Source organism: Pholis gunnellus (assembly GCF_910591455.1).
Source record: "Pholis gunnellus genome assembly, chromosome: 24".
NCBI lineage: Eukaryota > Metazoa > Chordata > Actinopteri > Perciformes > Pholidae > Pholis > Pholis gunnellus.
This window is the reverse complement of record NC_136551.1, coordinates 1,635,120-1,651,425: the sequence shown is the minus strand read 5'-3', so window position 1 is coordinate 1,651,425 and position 16,306 is coordinate 1,635,120. Positions and strand designations below refer to the sequence as shown.

The 16,306-nt window shown below is 45.0% G+C and overlaps 1 protein-coding gene across 4 annotated transcripts in view; it reads left to right on the top strand.

Moving 5' to 3' along the window:
* The window catches only part of LOC306715347 (nck-associated protein 5-like), a 118,277-nt gene that overhangs the window by 70,253 nt on the left and 31,718 nt on the right, over positions 1 to 16,306 (top strand). For all 4 annotated transcript variants that reach the window (XM_079185674.1, XM_079185675.1, XM_079185676.1 and 1 more), the window contains 2 exons: positions 1,309 to 1,442; positions 13,825 to 13,915. In XM_079185674.1, the coding sequence (XP_079041800.1) occupies positions 1,309 to 1,442; positions 13,825 to 13,915 (225 nt within the window). The remainder of the gene's footprint in view (positions 1 to 1,308; positions 1,443 to 13,824; positions 13,916 to 16,306) is intronic.

Sequence of the window (16,306 nt, the reverse complement as noted above, 5' to 3'; positions counted from 1 at the left end):
CAAAAGAATCAACTTTTTCATTTTTTCCCCCCCAGCAATCCCGTTACTCTCTTATGCCTAAAACCAATTTCCAGTTATTTTACAATGTTATATTTTCAGCTGATATACCTGACAAGATGGCGACAGATCGTTCCTCACTTTAAACCCGCTGCGTTGTAATGTTCAGCAGCAGGAGATGCTCTGCGTAGCGACTGTGTAACAGCCTCGCTGTTAGCGATTGCTCAAAGTTCCTCCGCAATTGTGTCGCTGAAAATCTCCCAATGCCACATGTTCCCCAACGGAGCCACAGTCTTTGAAGTTGGGTTTGAGGCGAGGACGTTTCTCTCGTTTGGTAGCAGCTGGCCGAGGCCATCAGACAGAGAAGCAGCCAATTAAAAACTGAAAAGAGCACTTCTATTTTGGAATGGTCTCTGGTGAAAATGGGCAGAAGATGTGGTGATCTGTGGAGACCTCGCACACCACAGACTTTGGAAGATCCTCCTGAGGATGATGGGCTTAACTCGCACCAAACCAGGCTCCAGAGAAAACAGCCATACCACTTAAGAGCACTTAAATGAGCTGAAGAAGTATGTAGAAAGGAATAAAATGAAATCATTACATCTTCGGTTCTATGAGCCGCCTCTCACTAACGAGCTCTAGATTCAGAATTCTAAATCCAGTAAAAGTTGAATTAAGTGAGTTCATATTTACTCATCAAGCAACAACATTGTAAGAAATAAAGCGTTTGTGTGTCGGGGAAGGTAAGAGGGACGGCTGCTGCTGTGGTCAGCTATCCGTAGTTATCAATAGTTATGGTAATAGTTGTAATAACGTGGAAGCAATGACATGAAATGAGAAGTGAGAGCGCAGAGAAAGATTGAAGTGTGCAACACCACGCTGATGTTGTTTGACATTTAGTGTGAACTTTCTGTCATAGCAGCAGAGGAGAGGGAAGGTTCATTAAGAACATTTCAAAGTAAAAACAAACGATGGAAGTGATGCCGGTCTGGCTGCTTAAATGTCATCGTTCCCTTATTCTTTGATTTACTCTCACCCCTGAAGCACGAGGAAGAACCGGATGACCTGTGTTGGATGTTAGACAAAAGTAGGATGTTTGGGGACTTATTATCATTTTTTGATGATCATGATGTTGAAACATGTTTTCACTTCCCTTCTCCAAGGAGGGTCAGCAGCAACAATGCCATCCCTGGAGCTTCCAGGGATTCAGGGGCTTTCGCTCCAGGACCATCAACATGTGACTTCTGGATGTTCTTTTGAGCCTTTAGGCCACACACCACCACTGACGGATCTTTTTTTGTGTGTCCACAGCGAGAAAAGCTGATCCACGAGCTAGAGGAAGAGCGACGCCTGCGACTGGAGAGCGAGAAACGTCTCCGGGAAGTGACGGAGGAGTCAGAGCTGGGACAGGCGCAGATGGTTTCACTGCAGCAGCAATTCTCCAGGTAAAAGAGCCCGAAAGCAGAGAGCGCTTTTGACGTTATTGAAGGACTGCAGTGAGCATTAAATCCTGTTTTTCTACTCGTACATGGATTACGTAGCAGACTTGATCATCTCATCCATGATATGCCGGGATACGACCCATCCCTCTGTGACCCTGTGTAGGTTCATCTACTCAAACACCTTTCCACACAATTAGAATCAAACGTTGCCTTCAGGCCATGGAATGAGTCATGATAATGAATATCACAAGCTAGAAGCGAGATAAAAGCTACATCATAGCACTCCCCATCTCTCTCCCCACATGTCCTGCCATCTCTCTACTTTCAGCTAGTAAATAAAATCCAAATGCACTAAAAATATGGATCTAACATTTGGACCACGCAAATCAAAATCAAAAGTTTCAACTTTCCATCTCTTTTCCATAAAAGTCATTGACTTTTCGCAGCAGTTTCTTGGATTCACCACTTTGTCTTAATAACCTTAGAGTCAATATGGTGTTCTTGCCATTTCGTCTGAGTGCGTCAGTGATATTTCTCTAAGTCACTTCCCCTCGTCGTCAGCAAACGATGCGTTTGCTTCAAAAAGGGAGAACTCCTAAAGGGTGAAGTGCTCAAACAATGCTCCCGTCATAACTTCAGTAACCTCTAATGCACGAGATGCTGAGGTGTGACAGAGAGCGGCGAATCAAGAGTTGGAGCCGGGTTGATGCCTTAATTAGGCGATAGGCATTCAGTGCTTTACTTGCGCAAAAAAAAAAAAAAAAAAAAGAGTCCAGAGGATTTCACATTAACTGCTTATCTTCTCATTAAGTTGGTGGAGAAAATCCTGCACATTTTAATGGTCCCAGTGCCGTAGTGCAGATGAGAGCAGAGTCACCGCCAGGGGAAGAATCAAATACTTAAGAGCCATTCCAAAGATATATCACACATTTAAAATATTCCATTGATGCCTCTGAATTGAACTCTGTGGTGTTTCTCACTTATGTCCTTTTCCAGACAGCCTTTTACAGTTCACAGCTTTTATCACATGGTTTTAGCTGCAGCTTTTTAGGGTACTTCTCTTAGTTTGGTATGTCAGAGGTCCATTCAGGCTGTGACCTTTTGACGATAGTTTACAGGTTACAATTTCCAGTTGGTATATCATGACTTCCTGTTCAGTCGGCGATAAATATCCCATGTAAACCTGCGTGAACCAATTTTGTGTTTCCAACAAAGCACCTGTCCACGTCTTCAAGTTTCTTTACTGCGCAGGGTTGGCGTATCTCGCTGTCTGACCCGTGTGCAGACTCATTGTGTTCCCCGCACACCCCGCCAGGAAAAAGTGATGATATTTGTGGAGTACATTCCCTCCTCGGGTAAGACTCTTTAAAGGGGGCGGATGTGCAGCAATATGAGAGTCCATGTCTTGCAGCAAGAGAATGCACTGCAGTTCTATGAGGTGGGAAATGTATAAAGTATAAAAGCTTATCCCTGATTGGGTCCTGCACAGGTCCCCATGGAGACGGATGAATTTGTCGCCGTGGCAAGGGTCGCCCAGATGGATTGTTCTCATTGGATGCCGGGCGGCTGCTGGCGAGACTGTTGCTCTGCATTATAGACAAAGATTCCATTATGTCCTCAAAAGGCGCTTATCGAAGAGGGGGACGTTCACCCGACCTCGCCACCTCACTCAGCCGTTGTCATTCCGGTCGCGTTGCTCATTGTCATCGTGCTGAATTGCTGTAATTTCCGCGCGCCGCGTCGGCAGTGTTTTTGTGGCTCCTGGGGGAACGCAAAGTTCAGCTGCTTCCCTTCCACAAGTTACAAAGATATCTCCGCACAAACACGCCAACAGGATTCCAGTCTCACTGTCGAAGTCTTAATCTTTTGTTTAAGCGTCGCCGAGTGCTCATCTGAATGTGAATGAACGAGTGTACCAAGCAAGCGTCTTTGCTTGCCGCCAACGCGTGTGTGTGTGTGTGTGTGTGTGTGTGTGTGTGTGTGTGTGTGTGTGTGTGTGTGTGTGTGTGTGTGTGTGTGTGTGTGTGTGTGTGTGTGTGTGTGTGTGTGTGTGTGTGTGTGTGTGTGTGTGTGTGTGTGTGTGTGTGGAGTGTGTTTACGCCTACCTGGCCCTGCAGTGGATTAACACGCTTACATGGCAGCCAATAATCGGTGGCTCTTTGCCGTGGTGGCAGATGGGACATCAGTGAGGTCACTTTAATTAGAGATTTACAAGCCAGAAAAAAAAAGAAGATAACTCAGTCTTCCCATGAACCTTTGCCCCACTTGCGTCTGCTGTTTCCAGTTATTGGCTTATGGATATACATCACACACACATGAACTGCTTCATAGCGAGCACACTCACTGTCAACCATGTGACAGCATCCGTGTCTCTCCTGCTCGTGCTCAGAGAGGCCTTCATCCATATCTCCTGATTGATTTAGGCCTGTATTTGTTGCACATTAGGGGAATAGGAACCTCACTTCATCAAAGTGTCTTTTGAGATAACACCCGCAAATCATGTTAAGTGGACATCCAATCTTTTAAATAGACTGGAATCTGTTTGACATCAGGCAACAATTGATTTGCGTATTGCTAATTAATTGAGGTTGTGCTTTGAATCATGAGGATGGAAATGAAATCAGGCTAGTTACAGGCGTACCAATTTGAATGATGAAAGCCAGCCAAGTGTTAGAGCAAAGCTATCAAACATTATGCAAATGAGCGCGTTAAACGGATTTCTCAAACATTGCCAAAAATAGGGTCCAGTCAGATTCAACTAAATGCATTTTTTTTCAGCTTGCTTCGGGAGACAGAGGTGTTCTGTGATGATATGAGATAAAAGGTAATGAGCTGCTTGGAGTTGCACTTGGCATCACACGCATGAACAAACAGGCATATCCACAACAGAAAGGAAAAGATCAGACAGTCGCTCCTGAAGCCAGACGACCTCCGGGCAATCTCCGCTTCTTACAGCCTTTTGTTTTTGTGTGTGTTTCAGTACGTCCCTGTAACACTTACACTCTTTTTTTTTTTTTTGGGCAGGGGTTGAATGTAAGGCAGGGATCGGCAAAACGGGAACAACTGGCTTTTCTTTTTCTACTTTCATCCGCTTAAGAGCTCAATTTGCTTGTGTTTTCACGGCTGAGATCAGAAAAGGCTGCATTCCTCAAGTGACTGGCCATTTAGCTCCAGACATAGGTGTACACACACATGCTTATGTCCACACGCCCTCCCCCAACCAGTTGGGCTTTTAGCCTGGTGTGGGTCACATGCCCAGCCCCTCCTGACTTGGGTCAACCCCCCCAGGGCTTCACCACCACTAGCGTGGTCTGCCGTCATTAAACTCCCAATGGATTAGTGGGAGACTCCAGCCCACAACCCAGCAGCCTCCTCAGCCCACCCTGGACGTCCCACTACTCCATATGGGAAAGACATTTAGGAGCCAGGGCAGGACGGAGAGGAACAGAAGTGAGAAAAGATGGGGCCGCGACCGAGAGCAGCTCTTAAAATTCTGTTGTCTTGTCGTTTAACAAACGAGAACAGAAAATGAAATGCATGTAGAAATATAATCCATCGAGGGCATTTGGACGTCTATCCAGCAAAGACACTCTGGCGTCCACATCCTTCCTGTGTGACTACTCTCAGACAGGATGACCGGTGAGCAGACAGGAACATGGGGGCCACTGGGGGCCCTGCATGGCCTGAAGATGAGGGAGGCAGTTTGCAGGTAACGAGCAGAACAGCGATTTCATTTTGTCTGTTAACAGAACTCGGGACAACTTTTTGAGGCGAGCTGTTTGGTTTCGCCCTGCGTTTTTGTTTGGCTCCCCATACTTATCCTCTTAAAGACTTTATTGTAGTCAGTCCTCTGGCTGCTGTGGAGATTAGACACTTCTAGAAAGGGAAAAGGAGAGAGGCCTTTTGTTGGCTGCTGCTCACAAGTCTGCTCACACACCAAACACAGAGGCTCGGGTTCGATACCTTGACGTCTGTGCTTGCCTGCTTGTTCCCGGCTTTATCTGGGTTTTTGTGTTCTCTGTAAGGCTTGCGAAGGTAAACCAGTTTGCTTAAAGATAGTTTAGAAATAAATTCCTCTTGACTTCATTGTGCTCGGCGGTCGGATCACAGTCATTGTCACCCAGAACACATGTGAGCTCATCAGCAAAACCAAGGCGTTCACAGCCGACCCGGTCCACTTGACTCTGAATCATTGCCGTCTTGAAGGGCCCTCTTCGTGGCAGGATATGGGAGACTTACGGCTAGACTAACAACAACAGCAGACGATGACTAGTGCCTCCAGATTTATGGCTCAGCAGCGTATTCTTTCTGCACATTACTCAGTGTGTGAGAACATGTGTGGACGCAACGTGTGTGTGTGTATGTCGGAGGCCGATGATGTAAACAGGCAAGAATTGCGGCGCGTTTCAAAGTCTGTATGTGTTGTTTGGGCAGTCACGCTCAGGTGGAGATCTCTCCACGGTCCGCAGAGTAAAGTTTCAGAGCTGTGTGTGTGTGTGTGTGTGTGTGTGTGTGTGTGTGTGTGTGTGTGTGTGTGTGTGTGTGTGTGTGTTTGCTGTATGCATTCATGTGCTACTCTCATTACCACCGCACTACTCTGGACTGTACAGCTGGACCGGCAAATATGCTCCGAGAGAGAGCTGAGTGATTGCACTCTGTTTGCAGATCAATGCCTTCTCTTCTAATCATCTCAACATCCAGCCACGCCCGGGCCAAGTGTTTTAATTTGGCGCGTTCGAAACGGCCCCCCTGCATGCTTTTGGCGGCTGCAGGATTTAGCCGGATGAATCAGGCCCCTGTTCAGGACGACACATCTGGGGTCATTAACAGGAATGAGGGGGGGGGGGGGGGTCAGCCTTTTGAAGTTACTTCCTTACTCCTGCCCAATGGGGACGAGGGCTGTTAAATAGATAATAGGTGTCTGGACTATTTTTGGAGCACCTCATATTTAAAGGATTTATTGGTCCATTTCAGCCCCTCTCTTTAACTTCCAAATCTGAGCAGGGAATTACGTCTGATTGAACTTAATTTGGGTTGTTCTCTATCTCTTGCACTAAATTACCAGCCCACAAGAGAGCTTTGGTACCAATCTTCCTTCTATACAAAAAAAAACAAGGAACAAAGTCTGTTCCATTACTAAGCACCACGCTGGGTTTGTGGGTCAAAGTGCGACCTATTACTTGCTCGTAACTATGTCAGACGATCACAAACACTCGCACACACACACTCCACTCGGCTAACTTCCGCCTTGGATTAAACATGCTGGTTATGATGTTTATAGGCGAGCTGAAAGAGGTCAGATTACAAGCTTGTGTGGAAGTAGGGCATCCGTCCTCACATCATGATAGCTCGCCTGTTCTCTCTGGCTTGTGGAGTTGGTGCTCGCAGATTGTAGCCTGAAGCCAAACGGCATGTAATTCAAACTGGCCTCATGGTTGTAGTATAGATTTGGAGTCGGGCAACTGCTTTGGTTGACACATATAGACGGCGGCTTCTATTATGCTCTGTGCATCGTGTTTTATAAAGTCACTCTGCATATGTGCATCATATAAGCAACAAAAAGGAAGTTCAATAGAAAATACCTGAAACAAACTTCACAGATTATAACCAATTATGAAAATAGTTGCCAAGACAATCTACATCCAACTTGACATAGGTTTTATAGGTTTTATATGTATCATCCGCCCCCACTCCATCTTCCCGGCTCCCGGTGTAAGTAATGGACTCCGTGCTGTCATTGTGACTCAGGTTTCGCACTGGGATGTCTTCCTCAGTCTCTTGTCTCTATCTCACATGTGGGACACACATGCCTGAAACCCATTGAGATACAAGCCAAGGCTCCAGCGAGATGCTCTCAAGGACCAACGGCTCCCTCATTGCTAACTGCTTCCTCTGGCCAGAGGTGAACATGTGGGTAAATCCTTCCAAATGTAGTGGAACGGCTGGAGGGATGAAAGAGGAAGAATCTAAATCTGGTTCCCTCCATATGTCTCTTTAATTTACCCTCCTCGCTGACTCGTCCTCGATTACACCCGGTCAGCACTGCACATTTTAGGACGTTGATGGAGAAGTTTTTATTACTTGCAATTAGAAACTAAAAATATAGGATAAATTGATATGAATCATTTAATTGTAAGTGTATGTTGATAGAACCCTGAGATGTTAAAAAGAGAATGACTTTAATGGAATACTAAATGCCTTGGCCTCTTGATCTCTTTTTCTGTGGCATGTGTGTCTTGTTGATAAGGTTAAAGGTCGGTCACAGGACCGAACACCTTTGTAATGCTACCCCGCTGTAACGTGCATGACTGATGTGCATGACTTTTACAGCTCTGAACTGTCCTCAAGGCTGTAAACTGGACCAACCCCTTCACTAAACGTGGCTAGTTCAGTTCCCGGGAGTTTGCTCTCTCTTCATTTGTGTCACGTCTATGAGGGTCTCCTTGCATGTTTTTTTTGCAAAACAGATCTAAGAGGATAAGAGTGGCTTAGCGTTGGGTTAAGCTCGGCAATCATTCGGTGGGCGTACATAAGTGATTTACTAGAAAAGAGTCTGGGAAGAAGAATGGAATATTCTAATGCCAAAACGGTCAGTTTCACACATCAGATAAGGCGATCGTAGCCGTCGATGCAGCAGTCACGCGAGGGCCCCCGATGGCCTCGATTCAGCCGCACAACCAGGTGATTGTTTTCCCTATCATCTCAGCAGCTTCAGGATTTTCCAATTGTTCACCGGTCAAATCTGATTAGAGGGTCTCGGGCCAACCTGAGCCGCTGACAGCGCTAATAAAGTGAGAGTGTGACCAGAGTCAGGAGCAGACGAGCTGAAACATCATTTGGCTTCTCACTTGTTAAGGTGAAATGTTAGCTTTTCATAATGCTTCGACTCTGATCTCAATAATGTTAAAAATATTTGGGTTTTCTGTGGCCGGAGCTTACAATAGAGTTTATGATGTCTATTGTATCTGGAGCATCTGAGTCTTGTTTCCAAGTTCTCTGTGATAAAGGAACAACAGAGTGTACAAAAGGCCAGACTTTTATTTTGAATTCCTGAACAAGCTAGCTATGCTGCAGCCACGGAATGCTGGCAGCCCACATGTCCAACCATGGCGGGAAGGGGGGCGGGGGATCAGTAACTCCCGCTCGGTCCGCGCTGTGAAACATGCAAAGACGCAGGCGGTCAGTGACATGAGAGCGCTGATTAAAATAAACAAGCATCTTAAAAACTGCATTCACGAAAAAGTGTCACATTTGGAGAAAAGGTCGCTGAGGACTGTGTGCTGTAAATCTGAGATGTCACGCAGAGATCTCTGATCGTGCAGCGAGTGTCCTGGCATGCAGCCTCCGTGTTAGCTCTTCCTGCACGGAAAGTGTTGATTTTAGTGAAGCCAAAGCCTCTTAATCACCAATGTGTGTGTGTGCATGCATGCACACACACACAAACACACACACACTGGCTGACAAAACAGGGGGATCCCTGTCCTTAGTCGTGCTTCATCCCTGCACGTCCATCCCTGATCCCCGTCTGATCCAAGACTACCGGCCTGCTCGCCTCCCAGCAGGGGCCCTCCTCCTTTGGAGAGGGCTTACCACGGGACATATGGGAAAGTCTTTGCCTGCCAGATCACTGTCTCTGCACAGAGCCGGTGTCGGATAATGACACACTGGAGACACGGCAGGCAGAAAATGAGAACAGGAGATCTGCTGTCCGGCTGACTCGGTAACCCGGCCACGGGACAAACCACGCTGTCTGTCCATTGAGCGAAAAGCACTCAGGCTTATATGATGACTGCATGGCCTATTTTAGCCTGGAGACCCACATTTCAGCAATAGTGTCTAGGTCACTTAATAGCGCCGTGAAAGCAGAGTGCTGGGTGTGCGTTCAGATGTCCCTTCATATGGAGCTCAGGGACGTCTGCTCAGTGTTTCTGGCTTTTTTCCGGAGAAACGGTCGTGCTAAAAATGGAGAGAGACTCAAGATGGGGTAAGTTTTGAGCTCGTAGTTTCAGCTTCTGAGGGAGGTTTGGAGTCCTCTGATGATTTTCCGGGCTGTGACAGAATGTGTCATTGAAGGCTCGCGCTGTGTAGAAATAGTCTTGATGTCATTGTGGCTTTTGGCAGCTAAGCCGTAAAGAAGAAGAAGAAGAAGAAGAGAGGAAGTTTCTTGTATGTTAACCGTAGTTTTGTCAACCAGTCAGCTCCAGACAACACAGCATTTCACCTCTAATTGTCCCTGTGTGTTCTGATGATGCATCACTTTGTTCACCTCCGCACATCAAAGCTGTGTGTGTGTGTGTGTGTGTGTGTGTGTGTGTGTGTGTGTGTGTGTGTGTGTGTGTGTGTGTGTGTGTGTGTGTGTGTGTGTGTGTGTGTGTGTGTGTGTGAGACGGAGAGGTTTGCCTGAAGTTCGTCAGGCCTGCAGGCTGGGAATTGATTGGACCCTTAATTGTATTTCCTGGACTGCTGACGAACGCCACGTTTGAAATTCAGCTTGTGCTGCGCCGGGGTCAGGGGAGTCAGAATTAGCTTTCGCCTCCACATACGTGCCCTCAAAACACACACACACACACACATTTGTCCTTCCTTCCCTCTCTCCTTCCCTCAATGATGTTTTCAATAGGTCCTTGGCAAGCACTTTGAGATTAATCACACTATCACTCTGAGCAAGACTATGTTTTTATGTAAAGTAATGCTCTGTCATCTGAGAGTTATAATCCATCCATCACAGGCATTTAGTCGACTCGCTCTCACATATAAATAGGTTTTAGGAGGCTGAATTTACAGTACTGACAAATTACATTGTTTATTTTATGGGATGTTTTGCTGGATCTACTGCTTAGATTTCATTACTTAATTGTAACTTTTTGATGCTTTTGGAATCACTTCATAATTAGACCTCTCATACATAAATGCTAATTATTATTAGTGCTTTGATAGAAAAGAAGTGCTGTTAAATGGCGTTATAAGCGCTTTGTTGGTATTAGTAATCAGTGCACCGTCGATAGTGATTACTCGGAGGTAATTGTCCAAAGCATTCTTGTTTGTGTTGTTGCTCTGCATGAGTTGCCAAAGAAAATGAGATGATGACTAGTAGTTCAGGCGGAATCCTTTGTTCACCTCACCACACAGCTAGAAACATATTTAAAGTGGATGAATGTTGTTTAGAGGATTTCCTGATATCGAGGGAATCTTCCTTCCAAGTGGACCTAGTGTTTCCTGCTCAACTTCAGAGTCTCGGTGCTCTTCCTCTGCCGTCAGAAGCACCAAAGTCCGTGTAGTGAGACGCCACACGTCTGTGCTTTATGTGACTTTGAAATGGAAGCGGTATGGAAAGTGATGCAGCTCAATGGGGCCGTTTAGAACCACAAAGGGTTTCTTTCAGGTGTGCTAGAGTGCCACAGACCCCTGAAAACAGACCTCAGCTGAAGCACCACCCCCCCCCCCACTCCAGCTGCAACATGAGGAAGCAGGCATCAAAGTGTTTCTTACCATCCTGCCACTCTGTAATGCAGAGGTCATTGAGGTCATGCTGGGAAGTTTGTTCTGCAGGTATGACGAAAAAAAAACAAACGCTGATATCATTCATTTAATCTTAGCCTCTCTGGCTCATTTGGCACATGTTGTCATTTATGCCGCATTAGAATAATTTTGACTCCATCTGTTGCCTTCCGCTAATGATATTTCGGTTATTTCTCATTTCAGGTTTATTAGGGAAAAGTCCCACATTTCCATATTCGTCCACTGGCAGCTTGTTACTGATTGTAAGGAGAGCAAATATGTCACTTTTCCAAACAGTGAGCAACTAAGAGCATGTATGTACAATATAAATCTGCAGTGCTAGTGTTCCTAATATTCAGGAGCTGTTTGATTCGCTCACTGTGGTAACCTTCATCACTGCTGTAACGGTTGAGAGGGCGTTTGATCCCAGAAAACAGTGCAGATGGACTCGCCCTTAAAAATCTTTTTTATTGCTCAGTGAAAATAACAAATATCTTTGGAACCAAATGGACAGATTACTCTGTAAATTCCTTTTAAACCAGAGTCTGCAAGATCACCAGGGATTTATCGTTCAGAAAAACAGATGCTCACCTCTGTGACCTGAATGTCATTATAATTCACTAGAGACTCACACTGAGGCTCTATCTGAAGGTGGTCACCTGCCCAAATCCCCTCAGTCCAAGACCTACCCCCCTACTCGCCATGCTGCTCATGCCTGTCAGCTAGTCCTTGACCCGGCGTCAGCGTCTCCGGACTTTAAAGCCCGTCTGTGTCACGTCCTCTTTGCTCTATAGGTTGTGCTGATTAAGACCAGCATTTAAAGCAGGAACTGGAGCAATCTGCCACCAGCTCTGTCTGCTCGCCTCTTCGACTGTTCAGTCAGCCGCTAGCGGCCTGATTACAGCCGGCTTTATGGCTCAGCCTGGACAGATGGTGCAGCTAGCGCCGTCCGGCCGATCGGTGCTGAACTTGGAAATGATTATATAAGCATGGATAGAACCTATGCATGCTCTATTGATGGTGATTTAAATCACTACATAATGTGTGGTAAATCAGGAGTGTTTTCTTGAGACTGAACATTCCAGCACCTGTAATATTACTGATATTACAAATACAGTATTGTACTGTAAATAAAGCTGTTACCAGCTCCTCTTCAAGCACCATGGAAATTTAAATAAATAAATACTGAATATTAATACTAAAATAAGTTTTAAACAAAAGCTAAGCTAACCGGCTGCTGGCCACAGCTCCATAGTTAACAGATAAACATAAGAGTGGTCATTTTCTCATCTAACTCATTAAAAAAGTGCAAAAAAAGAATCCATGCATACTGTTGATTAATGGCATTCTCTTCATTTGTGCAAATGCATATGTATAAATGTGTAGAGGGCTTTCATAAGTGCATGATTCTTGCTCTTTGGCATTGGTTTGATAGTAAGATAATAAGAAGTCATGAGTTTGGGACTAGAAAGAAAAGGAGGAGATTGTTCTTGCGAATGTGAATGATAGTGAATCAGTCTAAAAATGTGCATTTTCAACCATGATCGTCCATTTCATCTAAAGTCTTTCCTTTTTTAAAAACTATTAACCCTGTTGAGATTTCAAATCTCTGTTTTGAGAACATCCTGGTCCTTTGTATTGTTTAATTTCACTGGGAATCAAACCACAGTGTCATGAAATGTAGATGATTCCCAACGGACTCTGTCAAAGCCTTTCTTTTGTCAAGATTCTCCTTCTTAACAATGCCCGACTGTCACTCATCCTCCAGTGCTCCTGAATGTCACGTTTACATCATCCCAGCTGGGTCCAACATCATCTTATGGAGCTCATCTGGTGCTGCGGTTTACAGAATCAGAAAGCGAACGCATGTCGGGTTGAAGTTCACCCTACAGCTCGAGGGATGAAGATGGCATGTGGCTCTTATTCAGATGGAAACAGGCAGAGGCGTTTCTCACATGCACTGTTTGCCACCTGTTTTGCATGCAGCGTGCAGTGTTTAGCAGCACAAAATAGAGGCTCAGATTGTTTAGAGCAGACCAGGACTTGATGGCCAAGGTCACCCGCTCGGTGTTGTTGCTGCTGTGATTGAGCTTAATTCGAGCCATCAGCAGACACGCATACGGCCGCGTACAGACACAAGCCTACACAATCACTAACAATAAGTCAGTAAGTACTGTGTTTGCACATTTTGTACTCAATCTAGTCATTTGGACCGAGCACAGTGAACTGAACAGAAGTTGGGATTCAATCCCAAAAAAATACCATCATCCATTTTGTGTCTCTGGCACTGATTCAGTCTCATTCTCTTTTCACTGTCTGTGTGTGTGTGTGTGTGTGTGTGTGTGTGTGTGTGTGTGTGTGTGTGTGTGTGTGTGTGTGTGTGTGTGTGTGTGTGTGTGTGTGTGTGTGTGTGTGTGTGTGTGTGTGTGCATGCTTATGGAAAGTGTGAAAAAAAAACAAAAGCACAATTGAAGGACGCAATGATCCATTTCAAACAACAAACAAGGAATCAAATAAATGTAAAACAGCTGGAAAATAGACCACATTTCAGATGTTTATCGCGGCGCCTTCACTCTGAAGCAGCTGGTGATCATTTCGGACATTTTAACCCAATATAACCCTGAGGTCCTCGCGCGGGTTGGTTCTGGCTGTTCTGCAGGTGTGATTAACACGTTTAGACGTCGGTACCGCTCTCAAACCTCGGAGCTCTGGCCAGTTTAAAACTGCTGGCTAAGCAGCAACGTCTTACAAGGAACAATGTCCCGGTTATTTTGGATAATCCGGCTTTTGTTTTATCTTATGTGAAACCAACAGGTCCTTCAAATGAAATGTCAAATGACTTTGTTTGTCCATAACTTAACAGCGATGTAATGTGTTCTGTGTGCAGGATGGAAGAGACGGTGTGGTCGCTGCTGCAGACTCAGGGCGTCGTGGAGCAGACTGCTGTGGACACGGTGGACATCATGAAGGCCTACAGGGTAAATTATTCAGCTGTGGTCATTCAACAAGACTAAAAGGACAGTGGGTGTCTAGAGAGCAGAGTTGTTCTGAGACCAGTATTCACGCTACACGGGAAGAACGACGACGCGTGTCCTCATCTCTGCTGAGAGCTGCAAGCTCCCGGATCTCTAACTAGCAATTTGGCACTGACTTGTACTGGAATATCTGTATACAGCTGTTTTTAACACACTGGTATAGGCAGATCCATAAATTCAGCTATCAGAATCGGTATCTATCGGAGTGCGTCAGTTCACTGATAATATATTCTCTATTTACTCACTGATGTGGCAGTAATCGTTCTGCAGCTATAGGTGTCTTTGTTTGTGTCCCACTCGTCTCATTCTTCAGCTCAGACGGTGTTTAATAACGCCGGGCTGAGCCAAGGTGAGTGCGTTCATCGCTGTCCCCGTTACATAAGAGAAATAGCCGCTGGGACTGAGCAGAAAGAATACAGAGATTTCTGAAGCACAGGGTCACACTTCACAACGTGTAGCTTGAAGTGTTTACACGGTGCCGCAGCAGCAGAATGCTGTTGCCTCAGCCTGTTTATCATCAGTGGGGTGTTATTCACTCCCATGTCTGAGAGCCTTAACTATGTGTTGCATTCATTTGCAGGCTTACCAGACGATATCCAGCCTCAGATCACACATCTGTCTTTGATGTCACATGAAGCACATGATTTCATGACAGTGCGATCCGATGCAACTATCACAGTGTTTATAGTGGGTGCTAGATCGGTGAGGTAATGAGGAGGTTTAGACAGATGACTGAAATCTTTTGTGCTCTTAAAGCAGCGACCAAATTATTTACTTTAACGTCCAGCAGCACAATGCCTCCAGGGAAGCGAAGGAAAAGAGTGCAATAAAAAGAGTCTATATAAGTTACCGCATGAGTTCATCACTGTGAATAAAATACGGAAATAGATGCAGAAAGTCTTTGAATGATGAGTGCAAATAAAAGTGGGGCTGACTGGAAAAAACGAGCACAATAAGACTAAATGTCAGGACTGTGAAACATGGGAAGAGCAGTCATGATAAAAGAAATGATGTGCTGTAAACTGTCCTGAGGTGCAAAGGCTTTATCATGAAAATATGACCAGACAATATGCAAATAGTGTTCTCTGTGCACACAGAGTAATCCTTTCCTGGGTTCCCCGCAACTAACGCATTAGTCTGAGGAGAAACAGAGCGACGAGGGCGATAGGAGCTGGAATATGAAGTGGTGTGTGTGTGTGTGTGTGTGTGTGTGTGTGTGTGGAGGCGTTCAGTAAATATTTATCAGCTATCAGCACTAATTCAGTGTTATGAAAATAAGTGAAGGTTTTCTGCAGCTTCTTTACATTTAGCCATGTCTAAATCCCCACTGTAACCGCTGTCTTAGTCAATCAATGAATATTAAAGTGTATGAAATGGCAAAGAGAGTTTATTTAGATATCAGAGGAAGGCTGTTTGACGGTCTTGCTAAGGGATTCAGATGATGTTTATCTATTATAAACTAATAACTAAACTATATCCTGCTGTAACTTTAACTCTAATATTGTGAAAGTGTTTTTTAATAGTTCACTCTAAGATGATTTTTAGCCATGAAAGCAACGTTTTTTGCTTCATGACCACATTCTCCCAGAACTACAGACTTTCCCATCAGCCTCATCTGTAATTAATGTTCCGTGCTAATTAGAACGTATCAGCAGGTTAACATCGTCGCTGTGAGCATGCTGATGTTTGCTTTTAGCCCAAATCAAGACTTTAATAAGTCTTCTTCCATTCAAACATGCAGTGTTGATCTCTTACTTATGTCCCTTAATAAACAAGTCCATAATTGTGTTTCAGAAGATGTTCTTTCTCAGCGATAGTTATGTAAAGAGAGTATATTCCACACTGATATTTACTGCGTGTAGACATACCTTGCTCTTCTGTTCAGCAGTCACAGAGAATAAACCTGGAGGGTTATTATCGTGTTATTCCCAGTAGCTCTGCTTCTGCTGCAGCTGCATTCTGTGTGTTCAGCAGACAAACTCAATAACTTGAAAGGGCAGCGTGAGGGACAAGGTTTCCTCCCCTCTCCCTCTGCAGACTCTCTCCGCGGTGATTATTACCGAGCCCTTTAACGCCGTCTGATGAGCAGTCTCTGAAAGCAGACTTCACAGTTCAGCAAACAAAAGCAAACTTAAAACCGTGACTTTAAAGAATTGCCTCGAACTCAATTGTCTGATGGAATCGAGCAAGATTGAAAGCCTAATATATTTTTTAGAGGAGACTGGATCAAGCTGAAAACAAAGTGCCCTGAAGGACATTATTTCCAATTCCTGTTAGGAGAACGAAGTATCTGCTGCTGCGTTTTGGATATGTAAGAGACGAGCTGCAGCCGTC